The sequence below is a fragment of the Antedon mediterranea genome, chromosome 11, assembly GCF_964355755.1.
Source record: "Antedon mediterranea chromosome 11, ecAntMedi1.1, whole genome shotgun sequence".
NCBI lineage: Eukaryota > Metazoa > Echinodermata > Crinoidea > Comatulida > Antedonidae > Antedon > Antedon mediterranea.
In genome coordinates this window covers 3,490,292-3,517,570 of record NC_092680.1, presented here as the reverse complement: position 1 = coordinate 3,517,570, position 27,279 = coordinate 3,490,292, and the positions used below count along the sequence as shown (strand labels likewise).

General features: G+C 32.9%; 1 protein-coding gene across 1 annotated transcript; it reads left to right on the top strand.

Annotated features, from left to right (window-relative positions):
• The first annotated feature begins 996 nt into the window (after nt 1-996).
• Nucleotides 997-25,939, top strand: LOC140062505 (insulin gene enhancer protein isl-1-like). The gene is made up of 6 exons (XM_072108758.1): nt 997-1,239; nt 1,503-1,710; nt 5,162-5,421; nt 11,527-11,813; nt 17,630-17,812; nt 23,668-25,939. Exons 1-6 carry the CDS (start codon nt 1,188-1,190, stop codon nt 23,797-23,799), a joined length of 1,122 nt encoding a protein of 373 aa, XP_071964859.1. The 5' UTR covers nt 997-1,187; the 3' UTR covers nt 23,800-25,939.
• Nucleotides 25,940-27,279: the final 1,340 nt, after the last annotated feature.

Genomic DNA, 27,279 nt, shown 5'->3' with positions numbered 1-27,279 from the left:
CATTGACCTATTGTAAAGACCCACCAATGACCCTTTATTTCAATTATATTTAGGTACCGTACTTGGGCAGTTAACATTCGAAATAATTATTTTTCCGCTTTTTCCATATTAGTGCTATTTTTTAGTAGGCCTATTACATCTTATTATAACGAGTAAAACATATAGCACAATTACTAAGACATATTTAAACTCTCTTACAATCAATTAGAAAACTGTTTTGGAATCACAGAAAGATAGGCCTATAACACAATGTACATGAATGGATGTACGCTAAAGAAGTTAGTGTGAATAGTGTATACTGCCCCGGATAAATTTTAAGGTCAGTTATTTTATTATATCTTTTTAATCAGTTATATAAATGGAACAAATAGACATATTTTTTCGTTTCTTTCTGTTTTGGTTATTTGTATAATTTAAATTGTATAAGCTGGACTACGATTGATGTGGCATAATATAAAAGTAATTGTTAAACTAATTGTTCGTATACTAATATTTACCGTCGATTTTGTGTTTTGTTCTAATCATGCATAAATGACAATTTTATTTTCATTGTGAAACATGTTAACTAAATAAAATATCCTTTTATTTACTACAATAATAACTGTAAGTTTAAAATGAAGCCGATAGCAGTACGTGTACATCATGTGAAAATTATTAAATATTTCGCTCGTTAATATTCTTGTTATTTGGCGTTGATAAATGTTTCTAAACTCATCTATGAAGATTTAACATCGAAACGAGAAAATATGAAATTGATTACCCTGGCGTGTCTCGTCTCTTGACAGTGGTGTGGTCGCAGTCAATAGATTGGAACACCACTCGAAATACAAACGTTTTGTATACCGCCCTCAATCGACAAAACCATTAGTAAGTAAGTCACTGCACGAGAACCAGTAACATAACAGCTGACCAATCAGCGACGACTGTGCATTAGAGCGATGAATTTGAGATGGGGCTTCCCGTGCGTGTAAATTCATCAACACAAATTTCTAACCACTCAATCGGTTGGATGAATGGATGAATACATCACGATCTTTTTTCGTACTCTGAGAGCCAGGCTCTAGGAACTACCCATAAAACTCATGTTGCTAACGCTCTCAAACCGTGCGTAACTTTAGCTACAAATTCTGCACATTTTTTTTTACACGACGCGAACCCCCTTTTTCGATTTTCTTCACTTTTTAAAAATGACGCTTGACGACGGGCAAGTTACTATCAAGGCCAGCCAAGTTAATAAAGGTATTTAGTTGATTCAAATTGATAGATGTCCGTGCTATTTAGTGTAACTAATTAATTTAATTCTTTCCTTTGCAGTTCTTCACATAAGTTTGCCAATTATGTGATATATTATTGCAATTAAACCGTCTTTGTTACAAGTGTATAAAACGATTGCTTGAATGCAATATAAGAGCTCATCTAAATCAATTGATGCTTAAGTTATAACAACTTTAAGATTTTTATGGAATATTATGGATAACATGAGTTTTTCTTTCATTTATCAGAGTCGACGGGAGTAGGAGCAAATAGAAGAATATCTATGTGTGTTGGATGCGGGGGCCAGATATACGATCAGTATATATTACGCGTAGCCCCGGATCTAGAGTGGCACGGCCGGTGTTTGAAGTGTGCCGACTGTGATATCTACTTGGATGAAACATGTACCTGTTTTGTACGGGACGGAAAACCATATTGTAAAAAAGACTACCTCAGGTACGTACGTATATATTTATTTTAGTCACTCATGTAACAATACGCCACGAGTATTAACTAATACTAATAGCCGAATGCACTGTATATTTTTATTATGTTATTGTAACAATATTTATATGTTTACATAGGCATAATAACCTTACAAAATTATAAAAAAGAATGATTGACTTGGTCTTGGTCAATATATAAGGTTATTGGAAATGTACGCTAGGCAATACAAAAACGATAATTTTTAATAATCGAAATGAGGTTTTTTTTTTATACAGAAATGCAAATGTATTCTACTAATATTAACTAACTATTGTTATGTATAACCATGTACAATTTTACTAGGGACCGAGTATTGTGTGACATTGTTTTATATTTTTGCAAACGGTTTTTATTTGTGTTATTATTTTATTTATTAGTATCGAACGGTCTATGGAATTTATAGCACCATGTATAGCGTATACGAATTTTACATTCTTAGCGTTAAATACGGACTTAAGTATGCGAGCTTAACCTTAGTCAAATCATACTGTATCATAGGCCTACACCTTATTTACATCATTATAGGCCCATTTTAATCACTTTATATATATGTGACAGGCCTGTATTATTGGTATACCATTAATAATCGGGATCTAGGTAGGTAATGTATTAGAGGACTACAATTTAAACAAGCGTTTTGCACGAATTACACGACACGAGTCAATACTAAATTACGGTAGTTTCCTGGCCGTTCTGGATGGCTTTAGATGGTGTATCTAAGCATAGACAGATATTATTTATATTATTGTAGGCCTATTAGTATTATCTATACGTTTATATGCCTTTGCTAGTACTGAGAGCTTACTGATACTGTAATTATTTAAATAAACATATATAATTGTATGTGTACCATACGAACTCTATTCAATATGTAAATAGAGTGGATGTATAATACACTGATGATATTAATAATGAAAACTATGGCGGTAGAGTCATGCCTACGCACATCATGCTTCTAAACAAGTACAACCACTCTACCATGAAACTGAATCAGACAGACTGCTTTTGTAAATTTCGCTTTCACGCTTTTTCTAAACGACTTCTGTACAAAGGTGCTACCCTGGATATAGTATTACTGTTCGATCCAATATGTGCCGCGCGGACACAGAGCACAGGGCGCGGACACGACACAGAGCACAGGCTGCTAGCTGTGGGCCTGAATTGAAACAGAGCGGCCAAAGGCCTATTCACACTTAAAACATGTGCGGTAATCAAAAGTAAGCGTGACACTGGACATTTCCAATTAGGCCCATGTAAACCCTGCATTAATTATCCTCTGCATTTACGCTGAGCGCAGTCGGTTGGTTTTGTATGACGTGATCAAGTAAACGTACGCCGCAACTGAATCACGCACATTTTATCTTAATAACCATGAGTTATGTCACCATTGTGTGTTGTATTGTTTGAAGAATCTTTATGTACATAACTTCACAATGTTATCATTTCCACAATCAAACATAACAGTATTTTAACATATGTCGTTTTGTTGTATAGAAACTCCATCTCTACGATACAGTACATTAGGTCGGCGATTAGTATATCTTCTACACGCGTTAATGTCTAATATTAACTATTTACCCGCTATCTTAGTCATTATATTATATCTCAATACTCATAACTTTACACAAACGGAAGCGACGAAGCATGCAATATAAAATTTAACACATGTCAAAATTACTAATTTACGACACAATTATTGAGCATACATTTACTGTAAACACAACTAGTGCCGTTCACACCTAATGAAGGTATTAATTCTCTATATTAACCAACGTATTATAATTGCCTAAACCTCTCTATCTGAGCTCATCGCACGCAAAATTGCTTGTCGAAAGTTTCGGTGACATCTGTAAATTTTGAAAATTCTGACTCGGACAATGAAATTAATTGTTAGGCTAAGCTAAAAATGTAACGTAATAAAGAGTCAAAATCGCAGTGGCTATAGTACACGCATCACCAAGCAAAGCAATACAGTGTATGTTTTCTCAGGCACGAACGATTAATTTTGTTCATCGGCCTACGATTGTACGCCGGGCGTCAACCCTACGCCAGTCAAGTGCAAATAAACGGCGGATAGATTCTACTGAATATTAACGTGCACCGTTAGTAAGACACAAAGCCCTGACCTACGAGACGGTGTTAAGTCGGCGTGAGAACGATACACCCTTACGTTAGCCATTGATATTGTACCCATGGAATTTTTTGGCAGAGAAAAATTGAGAACCGTTTATGCATAAACTTGACGGCCCGGGGGCAACATGTGTAATTTCGCGGAAACTTTTACCACGGTGTAGAATGTGTGAAGTTACAACGTGGAAGTAAAAACTTTTATTTTACAACAGAAATTCGTTACTTTACCTCTGAAGTGAAGTATAGCAGAAGAAATCTCTCAAGTTTCTCTCTGTCATCGTACGTAATAGCACCTGGGCTAGTGCGTGGGCCACGCAATGTAGGCCTATCGGAATTCTTGCTGAGAAATTCTGTAATGACAAAGTCCCATTTCAGATAAGAAAAAGGAACATGACTACTAATGTTCCTATTATACTTAACATTTATATATTTATATATAACTAATAATTATTCTGATAATAAAAAATATTTTGGAATAAAATATTAATAATTAAACTAGTTTTCATATAAAATATTAATGTTTATAATAATTATCACATTTAGGCCTATTTCGCTAAAATGATAAAGGTATCAATGAATTAACATCCATGTTCTACTTTTTAACTTCATCTCAAACGTGATATAGGCCTAGGCCTAATATTTAATAAGATCACCCCTTGGATAAATATAATATTGGTATTTTAAAATTGCATTAGTAATTTCATATTATCCAGAATTATAAATTTTAAAATGTTACAATATCGACAGTTGATTCATTACGCGCTATGGGCGTATATAAATCTTATATTTCAGATGCTGGCGTTTAATAGGTATATTTATGTTAATGTCTACCAGATATATTGATTAAAACGTGTGTGTTTTCCAAAAATTAATTATAGGTCACCATAGGTCATCCACTGGATAATCCTTTCGAGTAGAATTTGTGTTTCCTCTTTTCTTTTCTTGGAGTTATTAATTTGAAATGAAACAGATATAGGCCTATTCAAAATTAGTTTCTTACAATAATTTTAGCAAACGATATATAATAATAATATAATAAATATAATAATAATTTATTTGAAACTTCACTTTTACAACAGTGGCACACTTTGATGATAAAGGTGCGTCAAAGTAAAAACATTTTCGTTGGCCTAATTGTTTATGTTTAATTAGTGATATTTAAACAATTTGTTTTACACTGATTTCCTATAAGTCGTTAATTTCAATCATTTAAAATGGTTATTTTCATGGATAAATACATCTTTATTTTTCTCACGATTCATCTAATCAAATAAATTCTTTCTCTCCTCAGGTTATTTGGTACAAAATGTGCCAAATGTAATCTCGGTTTCAGTAAAAATGACTTTGTTATGAGAGCCCGAAATAAGATTTACCATATTGACTGTTTTCGTTGCGTCGCGTGTACGCGTCAACTAATACCTGGTGACGAGTTTGCACTTCGGGAAGACGGTTTGTTTTGTAAGGAGGATCATGACGTTCTAGAGAAAACAGTAATTGATGATGATACAATGATCAGCAGTCCAACGAATAGTGATCGAAGTTGTGTTAATTGTAAGTATACTAATTAATTAATCAATATGTTATATTCGATATCAATCAATACTAATCAATAGTGATGGTTGCATGGTTTAGCCACTACTTGTTTCAGGGTTTATGGTACCTACTGTCCACGATCAGAGTTTGAAACAAAAACGTTTAGTTTTTGCAAGATCATGATACAGTACTATCGTACTATCGAATAATGTCAATATGCACGAATATCGTCTTAAGTACGAATATCGTCAATCTTTATGCACGAATATCGTCTTAAGTACGAATATCGTCAATCTTTATGCACGAATATCGACTCAAGTACGAATATCGTCAATACGTATGTATTAAGTACGAATTTCGTCAATCTTTATTCATGAATATCGTCTTAAGTACAAATTTCGTTTAAACTACGAATATCGTCAAACTTATAGTTACAATATTGTCAATTTTAAGTCAAACTGTTATTATTATAGCAAAATAATAGTTTCTCAGATTAAGTGTCATGTCGATCTTTAAACGTCTTAACTTCCAACGATTCCAGATTATTTCAATAATGTACACGATGATATCTCTAGGCTGTTAAATGTAAATAATTTATGGCAATACTTTGCAATATTCATAAGATAATTCATTTACCCATACGGACATTGAGTAGTTCAACGCTTGTGTGTTTCTCCAATATGTTTTGTTTGCATTATAGTGTTAACGAATCACGTTTTATTTAGAAAAACCTTGTCTGAACGTAACGAATATAACGGACCTTTTAAATGAATTATTACTGGTAATATTACCTACAAAACATTCGTTTAACACAGAATGAATTAGACAAAACATTCGTTTAACACAGAATGAATTAGGTAATTGTTTACATCGTTCTGAAAAATTGTTTTTATTTATTGAAATAAAATGTATATATCGTACGCATTAGTTAATGTTATAAACGTCCATGCCATTATTATTATTATTTTTTTTTTTATCATTAAATATTATTACTATCATGCCTATATCGTAGCGCTCGTTAATCATGATATGGAATTCGTTAGTTAGTTAGATTTTATAACCGTTTTTACAGATAATATTAAGGTTTATTTCTCGAGTGGAAATTGTCGGAATTAATCGTTGTTTGCGGGAACTATCCGCGTGCTTAAAGCCTTAATCTTTACTGACACGTTTCAATCAGTGTTTCTTAATTCGGTGCGAACCATGTTTTAAATGCGTGTATGGCCGCCTGCTACACGGTCACACGGGCTTAGCGCGTACCGTCGTCAAGGTAACATAAAAAACGATATGGTCGTCGCAAATTAACGAAACCTAGAGCACTTGATTAAAGAAGGGCTAATGACGTTTTCTGCGGGCATGATCTGTATTTATTGCTAAGATTTTCCAAATCGGTTCCCATCATCTGTTGTTTAATTTGAGTTATTTTATCTTGCTATCACAAGGTTTAAATACAAACTAGGGTATTTCCTCTTTTCTTCAACGAACTACAACTGTATGTGTGCTGCAAATGAACGGTTTAAAGGTCGCTTTAGTCGCCTTTTTCCTTGCCATTCAGCGTATAGAATTCAAGATTGTCTCGCTCTATCGATTAAGAGCTTATACATGAATAATTATACTGATTCCTACAAATACAAAATACAAAATAGGAACAGTACTTTACTAAACACCCAATTTTATATCTTTTTGCTACTTAGTAATTATACATAAAAACGAAATATATTTTATTTTGATTGTTAACGTGTTCAATTCGTAGGCCTTCAGTATAAACCAGAGAGAAACAGGTGATCGGTTATCAACATCGGCTAATTGCCGCGCCAAGCACTACCGCATTTTCTAAATTATTCCCCCGAATACACGGGCCTACATTTAAATCGTAAATCACGAAATGTTGCATTTCAAAATAGTGTTTTGCGTTCTCGAATGAGACATCGAGAGCTATCGACAAGTTGTCACGTGATATAAAGTATTATCATATTTATAGTTGTTCATGTTTTCGTGGTGACGTCATCATGATTATCACTATTCAACCGCATGAATGTACCGTAGTAATTAAATTTACCTTCTGCGCGCTTTTCATTGGTCGAAAGTGGCCATGTGGTCGTGAGTTGATAGCATACGATACGGTTCCAAAAAACCTGTTCTACTGTAGGCCCTACCATGCAAACAATCTGAAAAGTAGAGGTAAAGCGTTCCGTGCTATTCAAGTAGAGAACAACAGCATCTAGGCCTATAATCATACAAAATATGGAAAATTAAAAATAGCCCATTTTTTAAAAAGTATGTGGGATAGACCGTAGACAATGGTTGTGTATTAACTTGCTATAAATTATTGTTTAAGATAGGCCTATGCTTGTATTGTTGTCAGATCACCTATAAACCACCACCAGACAGGAACTCAAAATTGCATACAATACCAATCCGTGCATATACTAGATTGTTTATTAAAACTTTACAATTAAGTTGTGTACTTTTGAGGAAGCTACTATACTATATTTCATGCCTTATATTTTCATAATAGGCCTAAACATATAAATAAACAATAAAATATATAGGCCTACCAACAGTAAAAACATCATAGAAATAAGAACCAAAATGTGCATTGTACAAAAATAACGATAAATGTTACAGACACGAGGCAACATGTTTATACCATTTTGGACTCACAATAATGTTAAATGATGGTAAACACCCAATTTGAAAAAAAAACAAAAACAACTAGAAAAACAGAAATGATGAGTTTACTAATTTATAATCTCTCATTTACTATTATCTTGTGAATTAGTAAAGCTATGATTAGATCCCAAAAACATACGGGTTTTTTTTTTCATTCATACATTTTTATTCAAAACGGTGACATGCGCACGAGCATGCGCATGAGGATGCAACATGGGGACAAAGGTCTAAAATCATATCATGAAAACTGTAATAATCTCACATTAAATTACCAAAAAATTGGCAATAAATAATCAAAACGTAGAAGTTATTTACAATCTACATCAAATGTTTTTCAGATAATTACCTTTAGAAGATTCGTGTTTCAGAAATTTAATCAGACGAAAACCGGCGGATCGTCTGTTTTTTTTTTCAGTGCGTTTTATAATCAGATGAGTAATTCTAAAAGGACCTGCTATATTTAAAACATTTTTGATATTTTAACCTGAACTTGTTAAAACGTATCTATCCCATAATGCAATGACCTATGAAACGTAAAAGGTGAATAAAAGTATAAGAATAATGAGTAATAATACAAGCGTCGTACAAAATCATGTCCGTAATAGTGTTTTAAGAAGAAACGAATGCTAATTATATCTTCAGCATAATCATTGTCATAGTGATGTCACCACGTGGCTGTATCACCGTCATCATTATCATACATCTATATCATTATCTATCAGATCATTTCTTTTATGGAAGAAGAAACATATCATGATCAAGAAAAAGTCTGATGATAATATAGGTCAAACAAAAATCATTTTATGAAGTTTTTAAAGCAACGTATAATTAGAAATTCAAGAGACTCGTTATATGTTGTAATGCGTAGGCAAGCGTGTAATCGCTTGTTCTTTCTCACATTCCATCACATAACAGTGCGAACACGACGGATAAGCGATAATATTAAAATCTTACCGAATACTTTCATTAAACGTTCCCAATATAAGTATACACAAAAGGTTTACCCAATAAGTGACGTAGCATGGAGATATTTATACCTTCATGAGTGTACGGTATAAATGGATATATTTCTTGAATTTGGAACGCGTTATTTTGTCGAATGTGTCTTTTAATTTCATTAAATTATTTATTTCAATGAATAATTAGGCTTATAGGCAAAAATCAGCATTTAAAATAACAATAATTATATAATTAATGATAATCATAATTAAGTAGATGATAAAAACTCATTTTATATAAATAGAACTTCTCCTTTGTGAACTCCTTATTCAGCAGAGGACACCCTGTTTAAAGGACATTTTCCGAGAAACGAACCTGGGGGATATTCGTTTCCACTGGACTTACCCCTAATTAGAGGACACCTTTATTTGTTAGTCTCAAAAGTGTCCTTTTAATATTGGTTTACTGTAAATAAATAAATAAATAAATATGAAATGTTTGGATGTAAATCTAGCTAAAGAAAAATGAATGTATACAAGTTGCACTGTGTAGCATAATCGATGTTCTGTATTCATATGACATTGGTATTATGTAAATTTAATCAAAATTTGAGAAAACTACCATATTATTATTAAAAGAACCGAATTCCATTGGTATTGTATACAAATAATTTGACCGGTGTCTCATCGTATATTCTGAATATCGTATTGTGGTATGCCTACTGTAGGCCTACACGTTTATGGGGGACACACCGATACAAGTTTCGCCTATTATTATTATATGATAATGTTTTAAGCATGGTATGCGGAGCTCATGACATTTCGTATTTTTTATATTCTGAAAGCGAGACACATTCGAAAACACTTCTTAAAGTTGCATAGTGTGATGAAGAGTTACGATTTAGCTGAATTACTGAAGTACTACCGTACCCCCTTCCCCTCAATTTTACAAGAATGTTTAATTTACAAATAGCAAATTCATCAGTCCCCATAGCCTACTGTGTTTTTTAGTATGTTTAATTTCATTACAATGATTTAGTCGCACTTCTGCAGGCTACCATGCTACGTTTGTCGGTATTTTTGTAGTTGTGTAATTATTCTCGCGTCTTATTTGTACCTATCGTTTTCTTGATTGAGGCGGACAGTCGATTTGTAGGCGAACGTTGCGGATCGATCGTCGAATAGTAGCCTACGGCTAGGCAGTGATGATACTGCTTGTTCGTGTTGTCACGAATTTACCATCTAGCTTTGAATATTGTTACTTTTACATGAGGTTCAATACCGCCATTCACGTCACGTGACTTAGAAAACGTATGGTACCTCACAACAACATAATAATGTGCTAAATGCCGCTGTGATACTGTGATTGCGTTACGCAAATATCTAGGTGCGTCACGTCACCTAACGCACCTAATTTTCTCGAATATGCGCCCAACTCGATAATTACCGTAGTATACTGTATGTGAAAAAGCTGGTGTAGGGCTGGTGAAAAGCAGCCTACTATACGTAGTTAAAACATCGCTTTAGCATTCAAATGTGACACTGCGCGTGTGACGTAAACACAAATAAATTAGTGTCAAACCTATACCTTTTTAAAGTCTTTCCTTCCATTTTGAGCCATCAAAATTACACCGTGATTTTACACTGAAATAGTGTTAGCTGATCTAGGCCTATTTATTTCAGAATCTCAATACGTTCGGTAGCGTCGTAATACGTTAAATTCGAAAGAATTTAACGACAGAATACGTCACCCTTTGTTTCTTGCGCCAGCCCATAACATCGGTAATTCCACGGTTCGGTTTTTATAGTGTTTATCCTTTTACTATTCGTAATCAGAGGCACGATAAATCATGGCGTCGTAGATTATGTTGACCTAGTGACCAGGTTATTTAATGATATTGATTAAAAAACAAAATGTTCCTCATTCTTATAATAATCGACATTTTTATCATAAACTACTTGATCGTATAGGCCCAAGTAACAGCTTAATATGAATAATTAAATTTCCTGCTTTTGGGAATAGTACAGGTCTCCCCACCACAAGAAGTTGCACTGCTCGCGTACGCGTGCAAAACATGACGTAGTAACTGTCACATAAAAATTGATACGACTCAATGTTAATTAATAAACATATCAATCTTGTGAATCAGTCAAATTACAACAACATATGGCAATTAATGCGATACGGACGATGATACCCTTTTTCAGTTTTCGAACACATTAAAAACGGCTATTTTTGTGAATTATGGCGCTCGTTTATAGGCCTATGTTATGTGAAATTCTCGTTTTATTGATATTCATTTATTCATTCGTTGATATAATACAATATTATATTTGCTCTAATAATAATAATAATAATAATTATTATTATTATTATTATTATTATTATTTAATAAACAGATCTATTCGGACGAATAGAAGAAGCTAAAATCTTTGCATGTCTATATAACTGTATGTAGGCCTATGGAATGCTGCATAAAAATTATACTAAATATCTATCATATCTTTTCAGCAACGCGGAACAGTCGGTCAGGTACTCAAAATCGTTCTCCGGGGCGAAGTCACAAGTCAGAAGGCAAAACTACTAGGGTACGAACTGTCCTAAACGAAAAACAACTTCACACCCTACGGACGTGCTATGCAGCAAACCCACGACCAGATGCACTTATGAAAGAACAGTTAGTAGAAATGACGGCGCTAAGTCCACGCGTTATCCGAGTCTGGTTCCAGAACAAACGATGCAAAGACAAAAAACGAATAACTTTGGTTCAAAGTTTACAAGACCAACAAAACAAACAGGTAAAAATAATTATTGTATTTAATTGTTTTGGAACCGTTTAGAATTTAATGATTTTCTGCTATAATTCGGTAGGGCCTATATAGGCCTAGGCCTATAACTTTTGATGCAGTATACCGTACATCAAGGAAGATATAGATTAATAATGTAATCCCAGTCTTGTATTGTAGGCCTATAAAATGATGTAAGCCCGTTGGCAAATGATTCCGTGCCGAAGGAATGCACGTGCAAAATTATGCCGACAAAAACTCGCTCTCGAGAACATCTTTGGTTATTTAAGCAGACTATCTTCAAGATTTAGTTTTTCAGTCATCCACCCAAGAAACATCAAATAAAACCAAATTCGATTGTATCAACCGCGTTCACAAACATGAGGTGTGAATTTTGGGTCTTTATCCGCTTACACGCCCGGGCTGTTTTAAGTCCCCTATTGCCACAGCCGAGGTGGCAAAAACACGAACAACTGACTGATTCCCTCAGCTAGAAGCGCGGACTAAGTCCGATAAATTAACAAGCTTCTCGCCTAGTTAATTCAATCAAATACGTTGATGAAGAGAGAAAGACAGTTTGTTTTGTTGTGGATGAGCACAAATGGGATTTGATTAGAGCGCGCCCGGCTATTATTGTAACAAGTTGTCGAGTCAAGTGCACGGCCATTTTAGAAATTAGCGCGTCATTCATGAGACAATGTCCTTTATTTGCACTATTATAATCTGTTTAAGGTATAGTATCGTCTGCCCACAGATATATTGCAGACGGCATTACTAAACGATTAGTTAATATTTTTTGGAGATTTTACGAACTTAATCGAAACCTTACCATTGTCATCATTAGATCACATGCAACAAATTAGCATTGCTATTCTGAGGGAATTATTGGCCACCGATATTGTTCCTTTTTAAGTCTCGCACTTGCACTATAATTCTTTACATGCTAGGATTAATATAATATAAACTTTTTAGTTTCATTACCGTTTAACAATATTTATTAAAATATTTTGGCTTTTTTATATTCAGTAATATACCGGGTACAACGAATAATTCATAATGGCTTAATATTAGTAGATCGATGCGTTGATGATTTATAAATATAAAATTCGTGTGTAATTTATAGAATTAATACTGGCAGGCTTTTTTTCATAATAACTTTAATATGTTCTAGAAGCCCAATTAGCTTATCAGTTGAACCAATTTACCTAATACAGCAAGTACAGTTTACCGTTCATACGTTGCCATTTTTTGTTTTGGTTCCATGTCGTATACACTATTTGGCGTGCTGCAATCGTCTAAACGCCTAACCTAAACACTAGTATTGCTAAAACTTGGTTCCCACTAGGGCGCGATGGATTATTCGAACTGTCATTGGCCAACACACTTGCGTTGCGCTTATGTCATTGCGTTGCGTCCTAGTGGAAACCAAGCTTTATCGGACGCAACGAAACGACATATAGAAACAACGCAAGTGAATTGACCAATCGCAAGCGACAGTTCGAATGATCTATCGCGTCGTGATTGGTCAAATTACTGTGGTTTAATATAGGTCTACGATTTTCGGGTTAACCCGAGTCCTCTTAAAAGCTAATTAAGTAAAAGAAACTAGTAAGATCATGTCATTTTGAACCAGAACGGAACTGGACTGGTGAGAAAAACATGCAATTGGCTTATGTTATGCTGTTATCAGCTATAGCTAGACAGTTTGGTATTATAAGACGGCTATTAATTGTTTATTTAAACATTATGGTTGCGGGTGGTAGACGTTGAAACACTCAACAGGAGACATGTCAAACGAGCCATGCTTTACTGAATCCCAAAACACTCATCATTCTGTATACACCTTACGGATGACAGAAAAACGAAACATTGACAAGTTTAACATTTACAATCGAGTCAGTTCGTATGCCCTTTAAATGCAATAGACTCATTTCAACGCGTCGAAAACGTACGTACAAACCAATAGGCTACGCGTAACAGTCTCACAACCAATCAAAAACACGCTTCTCCATGATTTGATTTCAACGACGCCGATAAGGAGTTATTTTAACAATTACGAATAATATTGTGTATTATTTTAACACTTGTACTTTCATTTCAAATCAACTATTGTTATTTAAAATTGTAGTCTTATTTCCTATGTCCAGTATACAATCTTATATCATGCATAAATAATCAATGGAAATATATATCTAATTCTGTGATTGAACTAACACTCTGGCGCTCATGGCGTTTACGATATTTTAAAATGTAGGCCTAGGTCTCAAATTCTGATAACGTAAAATTGACTTATAAACATAGCCTACAATAACAAAGACTACCAATATAAATTCCAACCATATAAACTGACTCTTTAAATTCTATTTATGTTACCGATAAACAGAATGCTTCGAAAAAGGCGCAAACAGAAACTTCGAAATAAATAAATCTGCCTTTAATTCTAATTTTTAATTACGTGTTGTAATTAATTAATGAATCGGTTTAGTTGTTCGTTGTGTTTGTTGGCAGGTTATTCACTCATTTGTTCCCATTCTTAAATTAAGCGTACGTTTATTTTGTTTACACACATGTTCGTCTGTTCAAATGATGTATCTCGCTCTACAATATCTGTATGCCCATTTTTATTAACCGTATTTTTCTAGGACATTTTTGTTACAATGAGAGATGGGGAAAGAAACGTCACGTGGTAAATAGCAGCGACTTTGATCTGACTCAAATCTACTCAAAAACTATGACAATAACAAATTGCTTTCTCTGTTCCGAATTTCTGTGACATGTGTCGTCTGAATCGCGTTTGATGACACTTTTGGCGCGAAGCAGTTTGAGTAATTTGTGTTAAATATATCCAAGGGACGTTTTGGCTTCGGCCACGAAGGCAATTTTAATCGGTGTTAGCATCCTGCAATAGGCTTGGAAATCGTTAATCAGAGAATTAATCCATTACACTGCTCTGTTGTTGGATTTTTACAAATGGCAACGAAACATGGAAGAGGCAGTTTGCCAAAGTCGTCTGAATAAAATGAATTACCAGCGTACTCGTATTTGTATCTTTAATTCGGGTAGTAAACATACGAACGTGAAGAAAACACGAGAGGAATTGTGAAGTGAACAGTGATTGAATAAAACGCGAAGAATCTGTCACATAAAATACGGTCGAAAATTGGATGCAGACTATCTCCTAATGCTAATAGACCGAAATTTGCGAGCGCGTTCAAATGTTGATAACAAATTATACGATTTGTTTACGCGCGTATTCAAAAGTTGATAACAATAGTATACTTTCTATACGCGCGTATTCAAATATGTACGCGCATGTTTAACAATTGTTGATATAGTACACTACGGATATGTACGCGCGTATCCAAAATGTTATGGTAAGGGTAAGCTACCGGAACTGTACACGCGTGTTCGAATATTGATATTACCCTTCTGTACGCACACGTCGATACTGTGTCTTTTTGGTAACAGATGAAAATTTCAGTTCGCATACAGGAAACTGTATATAATACGATCACGAGTGCAAACAAATAGGTGAATCGCAACAAGATACAAGCGATCGATACAAGTGCCTTTAGGCCAGGCCACATTATTAATTTATCCTCATCATATTTAATGAGGAAATGAAGGGGAACTTGAAACAATACCGCTTATATCAAATAAAAAATTCGTTTAAAGCTCATGACCGTGTGCCAGTGTGGGCCAATATTGCAGGCCTAGTAAAGATATAGTAAGGTCTATATACACTTTACTAACACAATGCCATTGCATTGATTGAGATTTTAAACAAGCTATCTTGTATATAAAAATACAGTAGCATGTTTTTTGCCAATTAAATCCTTATTTTTTTACCTCATACACATTAATTTAAAACAATAGTGAACATATTAATATAACTCATAATGTTGAAAGCGTTTTACGGTGTTTGGTCATTGCTGTATCTTTTTCCAATCAAAATACTCGGGTTACCAAGACATTTCGTTTATCGAAAAATTTTAATTTGTCATACATGGCATATATTTAAGCAACTGTTCGAAAGAAAATTAACTGCTTGTCCATCAAATATAGCGAATGCAAACAAGGTTCGGCGGATTATTTATTCAACTGTCAGCCAATATAACGCTGTAAGCGCTACCGATTTCATCATTACTCTGCCGTTAATCCTCAACGCGTTACAAAATTAATAAGTTAACGCGTTTCACGAAAATAAAACGGTCGTGTAACGCTTCAAGTAATAATGCTTATATGCAAAAAAGCCTAAGCCATTTTTATTGATTTTTAATCACAAAATACTATTTGTAATATTGAATTATTTAATATTGTGTTGACCTGGTTATTTAAACAATTTTTGAATTAATTTTGATTGTAATGTTAATCATATATTCATAATAACCCGTTTCGTTTGAGGTACAATGTTATTTTAAGCAATGGTTATTAAATGATATTGGCATATTATTGTGACTTTATTATTATTCCTTCACCGGTGTAACGATTTTAATTTATATTAACCGTTTACGTATCATTGGCGGGCGACACACAGAGACAGATAAATTTATGTGTACTAAATATTTTGGGTTATTTATTTCAGCTCAATATTATTATTATTAGACGTATTCGTTTATTATCTGAAACACCCTCTTGATGAGGTACGATTGAGGTACATTTAAAAACGCGATTAACACTCTAGGCGACGCAATATCAGTATTGTCGACATCATTTTACAACCGTTGATTGTGACAATTATTAATAATTATTCGAAGGAAAAATATAACTCAATTCTAAGTAGAGTTTAACGCGATGCAAACGTAATATGACGGAAACAAATGAACGATAAAACTGCAATAATAACCATTATTTTCCACCTTCAAAAATAATCATGAGTTTATTTTGTACGACAAGATCATTGCTACTCGAATAATTGTCCATAGTAATCTAGGATAGTTTACAACTAAGGATAGAATTAATAAGGTAATATCAGTAGCAATAGACGACGTATCAATAGACGAAGTATCAAAACGTAATAATAGCCATTTATGTAGTTTGTATAGTTGTCTTTGTTTAGTATAGAACTAATTTGCGTTGTTTTGTTGAAGCATAGTAGATTATGCTTATATATTTCGAAATTAAAGAGTTACAACAATAGAACACGATGTCACCTTTAAGAATCCAGCTACTGGAGTTTATTAATAACTTTGGCGCGCGATACTCCACTGTTCTTTTGATTTCTTTTTGTCTGACAGAATAATTTGTTTTAGGTTAAATTAAATAGTCTTACAATACCGTACAATATCTTTACGATGAATGTGTTTTAGTTAAATTTTTAAAGTGCATCGTATAAGACAAGTCACCAAATCGTTTTATTTACAAACAATGAAAACATGCCTCATATTATTATTGTTTAAATTATTTTATAAAAATATTGAAATGATTAAATTAACATAAACCAACATTAACTTGCGCGTTTAACTGTTGATGGTAGGCCCAATTTTTTGTACGCGCTCCTGTCAATGTCTATGTGCTGACATAAACGACGAATTATTATAATGATGTTGATTGATTGGCAGTATATTACTCATATTCATTGACTTATTATTCTATCAATTTTTAATATTCATAAACAACATTGTGTGCGGTTCGTGCAAATAAAATTCCAATATAGAATTGAAACTCATCATAACCAATTGCACTCTTACCGGCGGCAGTTGGAATAGGGAGGAGGTAGTGAAGGGACAACTCATGCACTGATAATGATAATAGTTATATACTTTGACGGTGTCCATAATGCATTCGCACACTCTATATTAACGTTATTTTTACGTTTTTGTTTTTAGGACGTAAATAGGAGAATGCAGAATTTTAACGGCGTACCCATGGTAGCGTCAAGTCCTGTGCGGCATGACACGCAGCTCCAAGGTAACCAGGTCGAAGTTCAAAGCTACCAACCGCCATGGAAGGCACTCACCGATTTTACCATGAATAACGATCTGGACCAACAACCCCCGTTCCAACAACTGGTAAGAAATTTCACTTTACTATGACACAATATTGACGCGCGCGTATATCAATATTCGAACGCGCGCGTATGTTAATATTTGAACGCGCGCGTCTTCCTTCCTCAACACCTTAATATATTTTATGTATAGGGAGTACCAACAAAAAGTATTAATGACGCAATGCGTTTATTCTAGTAAGCTAAGGAGTTTTATATTTCATCCGGGTTTTTAAAAAATGTCAAAATTCTACGGTACGTTAATAAATTATTTTAGGTAAAGCTATTGGGTTTAATTAATGGATGGAAGTATAATGCGTAGTGTTTTATCGTAGTATTGAGGGATTTTAAAAACAAGATCCGGGTTTATAACTTATTACAAAAGGACAGGCACATCAGGAAAATACAGTTGTTTTTCATACGGCTTATGATCAAGTATTAGCCGGTTATGTGTGTTCAACAATAGAGAACTATGTCTCAATGGTTTACTAAAATATAAACAATTTGATGTTGCTCCCTCTGTGATGTTTCATGTACTATTCTAATATCATACATTTTTAATTATGATATATCCTTGGTCCAAACAATACAGTTTGTTACTGGTATAATTCTTTATTATTTATACAAAATGAAGAATATCGCACACACCGAATATAATTCGTTGAATTTTAAATCTGTAAATCCCAGCGAGTGGTGTATACAAATTAAATCCGTATATCTGATGAGTTATTGCTGATTTGATTTGATAAGTATAAAGAAATATGATATTGAATGACAACAATTATTAGTTATTGATATTGATTCGATAGACTTTGTTCCCCAGACGTTACCGGTACCGATTTACAATCGTACGCAAAGTTCTCCCTGACGTTTATTATTATTTATGAGAATAAATTAGTTGATGATATATCAAACTTTATGTGACACAAAAAAATGTTTGTGCCCATATATGGACATGATGATGGCATATCACTACCATATTTGGGTACATCACTACCATATTTGGGTACATCACTACCATATTTGGGTACATCACACTATTTGATAATGTAGACAGAGCATTAGCTCATAATATTAGTGGTTAAAATAAAAAACAAAAATAATTACGGTGATTCTCTCGTGTGATAATATAATAACAATCACAACGAAATATCTCAGAATATTAATAATAATAATAATAATAATTCTGAAAGGCATTTAAAATTTATCGCTATTACCGATTTTATCAACCTTATATTAATTTACATGGCGATTACAAATCCAATAGTGTTCACGTAATTATTCGTGTAATAAAAATGCATATAAAATAAAGACACAATAGCTATCGACTAAAGTCACAATCGGGCGAAGATATTTCGAACAAATTACAAAATAATCTGTGTGACAATGAAATCTCTTATAATATGAATTGGAAAACGTGAAAGCTAACGCTTTAACGAGATAGTCTAAGAACCCAGAGAAAAAAACAGTAATTTACTATTTTTTTTTCATAATACGGCGACTTGAACAGTGGCAGTATCTGTATAGCCTCGGGCAGGTTATTTTTTTGCCGATAATCGACAACAGCAACATACTCTTAATGTATTCACAAGTTTGTGATTATAAAACAACGAAATGGAATAGAAAGAGTGATAAAACAATCAACCCATTTACTTTAAACGTTTTATACAGTGCATGAATTAGCGTAAAAACATTATACGAGAAATTACATAATAATACTCAGATATATTTCGATTGGTTTTTATTGACGGGATATTAAAAACAATAATGGTGTCTGGATTTAAACATCATTATCACAACATAAATTGTACGATAACTTTTAATGCCTGAAAAATATTTAAATATATATATATATTATTGTAAGGCCTACTATTCAATACATGTCATTTCATAACAACAGATAATTTTAAAGTACATTCTACATTCTAATATATCCTCTCATAATTATGCAAATTCGTTAAAAATATGAATACATTTTATTGCAGTTTATTAATGCTAATTTGTATATTCAAGATGAGTATTAAATGAAATAATTGTTATTAAATTTAATTTGCAAATATTGGAATAATTTGCATATTAATCATTATTATTTGGTACAATACAATACATGAAACTATTCAATTTCTATTTTGTTCTAACAACAAATAATTTGCATATTAAATTGAAATGTAATTTGCATATTAAAATGAAATGTAATTTGCATATTAAAATGCAATGTAATTTGCATATTAAAATGTGTGTATCGTGTTCAAAACGCTATATTCAATTGTCAGATGAAGCATTCGTAGAGATATACGACGACATTTCGTTGACGTTTATTTATAATCTGAGGTCGAACTGATTTACATAACAGCTCTTTAAATGAATCTCACTTATGAATACAGACGTTTCTGGATTCTTTTTATACAATGATGATTATGAGAAAACCTTGATTCAATTTGTTTTCGCTTTTTAAAGTCGACGTTTTTGATTGTTTGGTTTGGCTTGTTGTTTGTACACGTCTTAATTTTAATATCAAGTTGATATTTAAAACAATAAATTAATAATTTACGCCGTTTGTTCTGATATTAAATCACGTTTTAAAATATCGAACGCGCTGGATTTAGTCGGCCCAAATCCTGTAATAATAATTGTTTTTCATTAGTCTTCATCAAAAAGAAACCAAAAAATTACAAATAAGGTTGTGCTTATAACACACGCTTCGTACTGTTTTTCAAGCATAAAAAGATTAAACATTAAATCATTAATTAAAACAGTTCTTTGTTAACGTGATTAGAAATTGTAAACGTGTTTGTAACCAGTGCTAAACGCAATGTTCCAGATATCCATTGTTGTCGCGTCGTATTTTTGTTGTCGCTAATAGCAAGGACAACCAATAGGTTAAATTATATTATATTATATTTTATTGTTAATTCAGTCACACTATTAGAAATATTTATTAATATGAGTCTGTGATATTTCTTTAAAACGATTGTTTAATGTTATTATGATATTATTATTAATAATTTTGAACTCGTAGTATTCGATAAATTATTATTATTTCAGAAATCAATGTGTAGCCTTATTATTTATTATCGGTAATAAAATATGTAACGTCAACACAGATAACGCAATCAAATATGAGATACAATATTATTTTAATAGGAACATATAAATTCGTAATTTGAAAAATTTTTTTTTTTGTATTTACGAATGCGAATGTATTTATCCCTGTATTAAGGTACTTTCATAGGTATATTTGTATGGTTATAATACTGATTTAGATATTCATAGTAAAATGAATTTAATATTAATTTATTCCAACGTTGGATATTACTGTTAACCTTATCATAATCCCAATAACACCGTCTTTCGATTAATTAAGACAGAGCATAGCTGGTTCAGATTAAGAATTCCTACATAAACAAAGCTCAAACAACAGATTTTAAGAGATAATATTCCATCTTCCATAAGATTTATCGCAAATAACGTGCGCGACGCATGATGGGAAGGGTTTTTGGGAGCAAACGTCACGACGCGTACGTACGTGATTTGTTGTTTGTACGTACGCGTCGTGAGGTTTGCTCCCAAACCCTTCCCAGCATGCATTGTGCAATGACATTCCTCGTGAATACAAGCTATTTGCGATAAACATAGAGTACACCAAGGAGTAAATTTTGAAATTAGGAACATGAAATCCATTGTTATAACCACTAACATCATTATACTGGAATATGACACATAATAACGTGTTGCAATTATGTAACAATAACATTAATATAAATGTTGGTGGCGATGATACATCACTAATCCGATTTACTTGATCCAACGTTAATCCGGTGTTATATTACTTACTTGATAATTTACCGTAACATTAATCCGTCGGATTATATTTCATATTATTCGGTGAATTTCTAAAGGTGAAAACACCCTTAAATAAATACTCATTCATTTTTATACGTAACTCGTTAATATTCATATAAAAATTAGAAACAATCGTATAACCGTTGAATGACCGGTCATAATAAAAAACGGATTTGTTTCTGGTGTTAAAATATATTAGTTCGTATCGGCACATCTTTTGTTAAGTAATTGCTTGACAAATGTAAATATATCTGGGATTTATTTGGTATTTAACCTGACTTGGAATCACTTCATTAGTTTATATTATAACGCGTACTGAATGAAACACCAGAATATCGAAAACAAGTATATTTGTAATTTTCGCACATTGATGTTTTTGTAAAGCTAAACTTCGATCATAACGCCATTCTCAATCCAATCGGAAACCAACAGACGTTATTTATCCCGGGAGAATGCGCATCGGTCGCTGTCGTATTATTCGTAAAACAAGACGCTGTGAAGTCTTTACACCCAGCCTAGCTCAAGTCGATATCGCCCGGCCTGGTTTCAATGTCCACGCCGCGAAATTTATCACTTGTGCGGTCGATGATGACAAATCGATATCGAACATGGCCTTTGACAGAGCAAACGGTAAAATCTTACCGATCGTCTGGTTTTAAATCTCTCTTTAATAATCTGTTAATATACATAAATTATTGACATTTTCCGCGTTGTTTTTCGGTGTTTTTTCCCCAAACACATTTATTATTGATTGTGATTTGGTTGAAATTGAAACAATACGCACTGATTGATTCGGATGTGATTGGACGCGGATGGGAGGAGGGACACACACACGTCACACACATAGATAACGACCTACCGTCAACAAAACAGTTAAATTAACTACGGTAACGGTAATTAATTTGACGACTCACTGGTCACAAACACTGATATAAATACCCAACACGTGACCATTTCTACGTCGTAAAACATAAACAATTTGATATGAAATTGATTCCATAAATACTAAGATATCAAAAGCGTTGATTATCAATATAACGAATATCAACGAATAACATATATTGATAAACAAGATAATACCAACATCATATTATAATCAACACATAAGTAAAGTAAAACATTTAAAATATAATTGTTGCTTTAGTTTGATCAGGGAAGAGTGAATTCAATTTGATATTTAACTCTTCGTGTGTCGTATGACCCTATAAGGAGTCTTAACAGAGAGGGCTACCCTATGCCTTCTAAAGGATAATTCAAATTGATAGATCTTCTTGCCTTTTTCTTATTTATTTGAGCCAGTTATTTTTGTCAAATACTGACAAATAAAAAACAAATTTCTGTTATTTGTATGGACAAATAAAGATTGCTATGTCTATGATAGGAAACGTTTTGTATATCTCATCATGTCCTTTGTTTCAATAATTTACCGTTCTTCGTGGAAGAAGACGCGTGGAATTAGTTTCAGGCATCGTTATTTATTACGGTGTTCAGTGTAAATAATTACCACGATAAAATGTATGATTTGATACTGTAGAGTGGATGTAATAGAATGCTAGTTAAATTGTATCGTTCTAAAACGAAGATGTACTAAATTCCAATTGTAATATATCGCGTGTCCACCTTAATATCTTCCCGCGTATCGATTGCAAATCGGGAGTAAATACGCTCCTCATTGCAACACATGTTCGTTGTAGACTATACATGAGGCTGCATAATCAAGCACGGCCAGTAGGCCATGCAGTTAGGACATGTTTGATCAGATCTAATATAAATTATGTTTTAGGCCTGACCAAATACTTGATATCTGCTTCAAATAGATCTGGCTATTTAAATGATGTTATTTTATACGTTGACTTATTTATCGATTCTTCCTATTACAACGAACGCAAATAAATGGCCGTTTAACGGTTGGGCCTATGGTTCTGATTTAAAAAAAAGTAGGTCTAAGTTTCGTTTCCGTTTTGGTTTCTCGTTTATTTTATATAAATCAATCAATCAAAGGTGTATACTAATGAATGTTCATCATTGTTCTTTCAGGTTAATTTTTCTGAGAATATGAAAGGCGACGGTAGCGAAGGGCCTTTGAGTTTACCGCCCACACCCGACTCAACCGACAGGCTAACTCACGGGGGAAGTCAACTAGACCAGTTGTCTGTTGGAAGCGATTGATAGATATCGTCTGCTAAAAAAACTATGGTCACGTGATTTAATCTGACACAAAATCGAACAATTTGACCAACGCTGAACAAATTTTGCAAAAAAACATAGATTTATAATTCGAAGAAAAGAAAAAAACATTTTTATGCGATATTTTGTGTTTTGTTGTCGCCGTCTGTGGATTATATATTATTATTAGGAGATGTTCTCAACATTTTGTGATTTAATAAAAAAAGAACACATGTGAACACAAATGAACTATGAACACATTTTGAACATATGTGAACACATTGAACACAAATGAACTATGAACACATGTGAACACATGTGAACAGTTCAAAACTGCAGTGTCTGCAACGTGGAATTTGTTACGTCAGGATCATGCGCAATGTACTTATTATTTCCTTCAGTGAAGACTTTTGAATATAAAACAATTGTTTTGACAAAGAGATGTTCAGTATCAACAATAAGCCTCACAGGTGTATTGAACTCGCCTACCAAACCTAACGAATGAAGAACGTAATAGCCAGTAAATATTCACTATACTTAAGATGAGACACTCTGGGGGCAAGGCTGCTATCCTCAACGTCTCTAGGGCGAGGCTGTTATCCTCAACGCAATATACCTTCAGCATTTTAACAATGTATTATTGTAAAAAAATATTTGTTCTATTATTTATCATTACTTGTATTATGTAACACTGAGATATATTATTAATATGTAAAAGTAAACCCATTTATTTAATATGTAGTGCTGTTCAGCATAAAGTATATTTGGACTACGGTACTGAAACGTTGTTAGATAGGCCAAGTACGGTAGTATTTAGTGATAATACCAAGTTTGTTTGTGCCGTAATATTTTTTTTAATATTTCTAATCATAGTCATACTAAAATAATGTGTTTTTTAAAGAATGTGTGATAGACATTATTTTTTTTTTAAAACCTTCCTAATTCGCATTTTGAATATACATAATTTCTGTTCCCTCTTCTTTGTGCAATTTAATACTGAGCGACATGTTTTAGTTAGCAGACAAAAGAAGAGTACTGACCGGCCATTGGAACAAATTTTATACGAAATATTGTAAATTATTATGCGAAAATAAAAATCATATCAAAATATTTTATTTGTTTATTTAAATTGCTATTTGTTATGATTTGTTATAGGCCTATAAACATGAAAAACGAATTATTTGTGTTGAGTATGTGTTTAAACGAATAACTGTCAGAACATGTCAAGATCAAAATTCGTTGATTCTCGTTTTTGGAGAAATGCAATATTTAGTTTAGTTAATTATTTAAGCTCTCGGATGTTGTTATCTGTGTTTGTGTGTATACAATGCTATGTGTATCATCCCACCATTGTGAGAATTGTAAATAGTTTCTTTGAGATGTCTCACACAATCAGCGCTGAAGGTCGAAAAATATCAAGAGAAGCCTGAAACAAAGGCCTAAATCAGGTCTAAACCCCACAGTTCGCAGGATAATGTGTATTTAGGCCTACCAATAATTTTGTTGTGCAATTTACTGAAATTCTTTTAACTATTGAGTTCTACTCTTTGAAGGGTTTTATACAAAATATCCTGACTTAGGGGGTACCGTTATTACTGGTGTTTATCCCCGACTTAAGGGGTACTGTTTTTACTGGTGTTTACTTTTTTACATTTTTATTATAAAAGTTAGAATAGTTTATATTCCTGATACATGAAGTCCGAATCAAACGTTTCATTGGGGCTAAATTATTGGATAATCTGTTACATTACAAAAACCCTAATGTTTTACATTTAGTTACCTAATTTTATTATTTTCCCTTAGTTTTAATAGTTAGGCCTATAGTTTAATCACAGACAATATGTACGTTAAACCATTACACCTGTTGTAGGCCTACTTTTACCATACTTTTGCACTATCCTTGACTTTGTTGTTAAACATCAAGCGTTTCAATAATAAACATAGATATAAGTTTAAACGCAAAAATATATGTGACCTAGTCTTTTTTTTTGTGGGATAATTTACAAAAATGACAGTTTACAAAAAAAATGTTGTAATTATTTTAATGTATAAAACTTTGGTATACCTACCACCTATTTATTATTGAGAAATACATAAAGATGTTTCGAAATTATGTTGTTGACCGAATCGAAGAGAATAAAAAAAGACAAAATATATATTACTTGTTTGGTGTTTTTTTTTTATTAATGTGCTGCTATTTATTTAAATACAAGATACTGCCATCAACGAATTAAATAAATATTTTTTTAATATAAGCATGGTTTGTGCATAGTTTCAACGGCAAAACAGAAACTCTGGTATACAAAATGGTACAAGTTGAAGAAGGTGACATTTTCCCTCAACCGAAACTCGCGATCAGTCTCTTTGGTCACGACGTATGCGCGCGCATAATTCATTAATTCAATCTTTTATTTCGGAACCTCTGGTCTATATATACAAAGTAAAATGACATATAAATAAATTTTAAAAATACTGTACTAATTACTACTTACTCATCTCAGGATGGCATTCCACCTGAAGAGCATCTTTGACTTATACAAGACATTGCCTATAATCATCGTTGAGACAAAAACGGTTTCATCTTTTAAGTTTTTACCTAAATATTTTCCATAACTTTTGATTTCATAGAACGCTGTTGTTTTGACATATTAACCTAACAAACTAACATTTTACTTACGGTATACATAGCATTTGAATCCTATCTATCCAATAACAAAACTCGTTAGTAACAATGGTAAAACGTGGTTGATATCAACGAACAACCGAAGATATAGGCCTACATAACAACCTAAACCTAAGTAGATAACAGTCAGATTGAAACATAGTTTGGTTGAATTAAACTTTGTTTTGTAAGAATTTTGCCAAGATGGACATTTTTATTAGAATTATTCGAATAGCCAAAATGATCAGACAATTAAATTCCCGTATGTTGGATGAGAATTGTGTGGAATTTTGATATGAACGTACAATTCTAATAAGCCCTATCTTATTCAATGTAATACAAGGCTCAGTTACTCTAGCTTAGGCCAATAACAAAATCATTTGATTCTTTAGTAGAATATAATTCATTCAACTGGTATTTGCCCTGTTCATCCTGTTTGTGCTTTACTTTAATAAAAGGTACCAAGACCAAATCAACGTCTGATTTAATGGAAGCCAGTATCTCGGGTAAAACGTATCGTAATCACTTAGGCCTAAATATCTAGGCCTAGGAGATAGGATGCGCCTGTATCTTGTCTAGTATTGTGTTGTTTCATACAAATTGACATTGATAAGAATAAGGCTTATATTGCGGAAATAGTGAGGTCTGCACAGTACAACAAGTTAACGTTATATTAACAATAAAAACACGCGCAAATTATTAACATATCGAAGGTAAAGAAAATATAGATGGTATTACTATATTATTGATGTATCTTATAATGTTATGTTAATTTTAAAGACAAAACAATTGTTTCGAAAGTTGCAGGCGAAAAGGTTCTA

Excerpts from the sequence above, each read along its gene's own strand:
- LOC140062505 (XM_072108758.1), top strand. The coding sequence starts at position 1,188 with ATGACGCTTGACGACGGGCAAGTTACTATCAAGGCCAGCCAAGTTAAT. Across the intron at positions 11,814-17,629 it reads AAGACCAACAAAACAAACAG|GACGTAAATAGGAGAATGCA; the intron begins GTAAAAATAATT and ends TTTTGTTTTTAG. Across the intron at positions 17,813-23,667 it reads AACCCCCGTTCCAACAACTG|GTTAATTTTTCTGAGAATAT; the intron begins GTAAGAAATTTC and ends TTGTTCTTTCAG.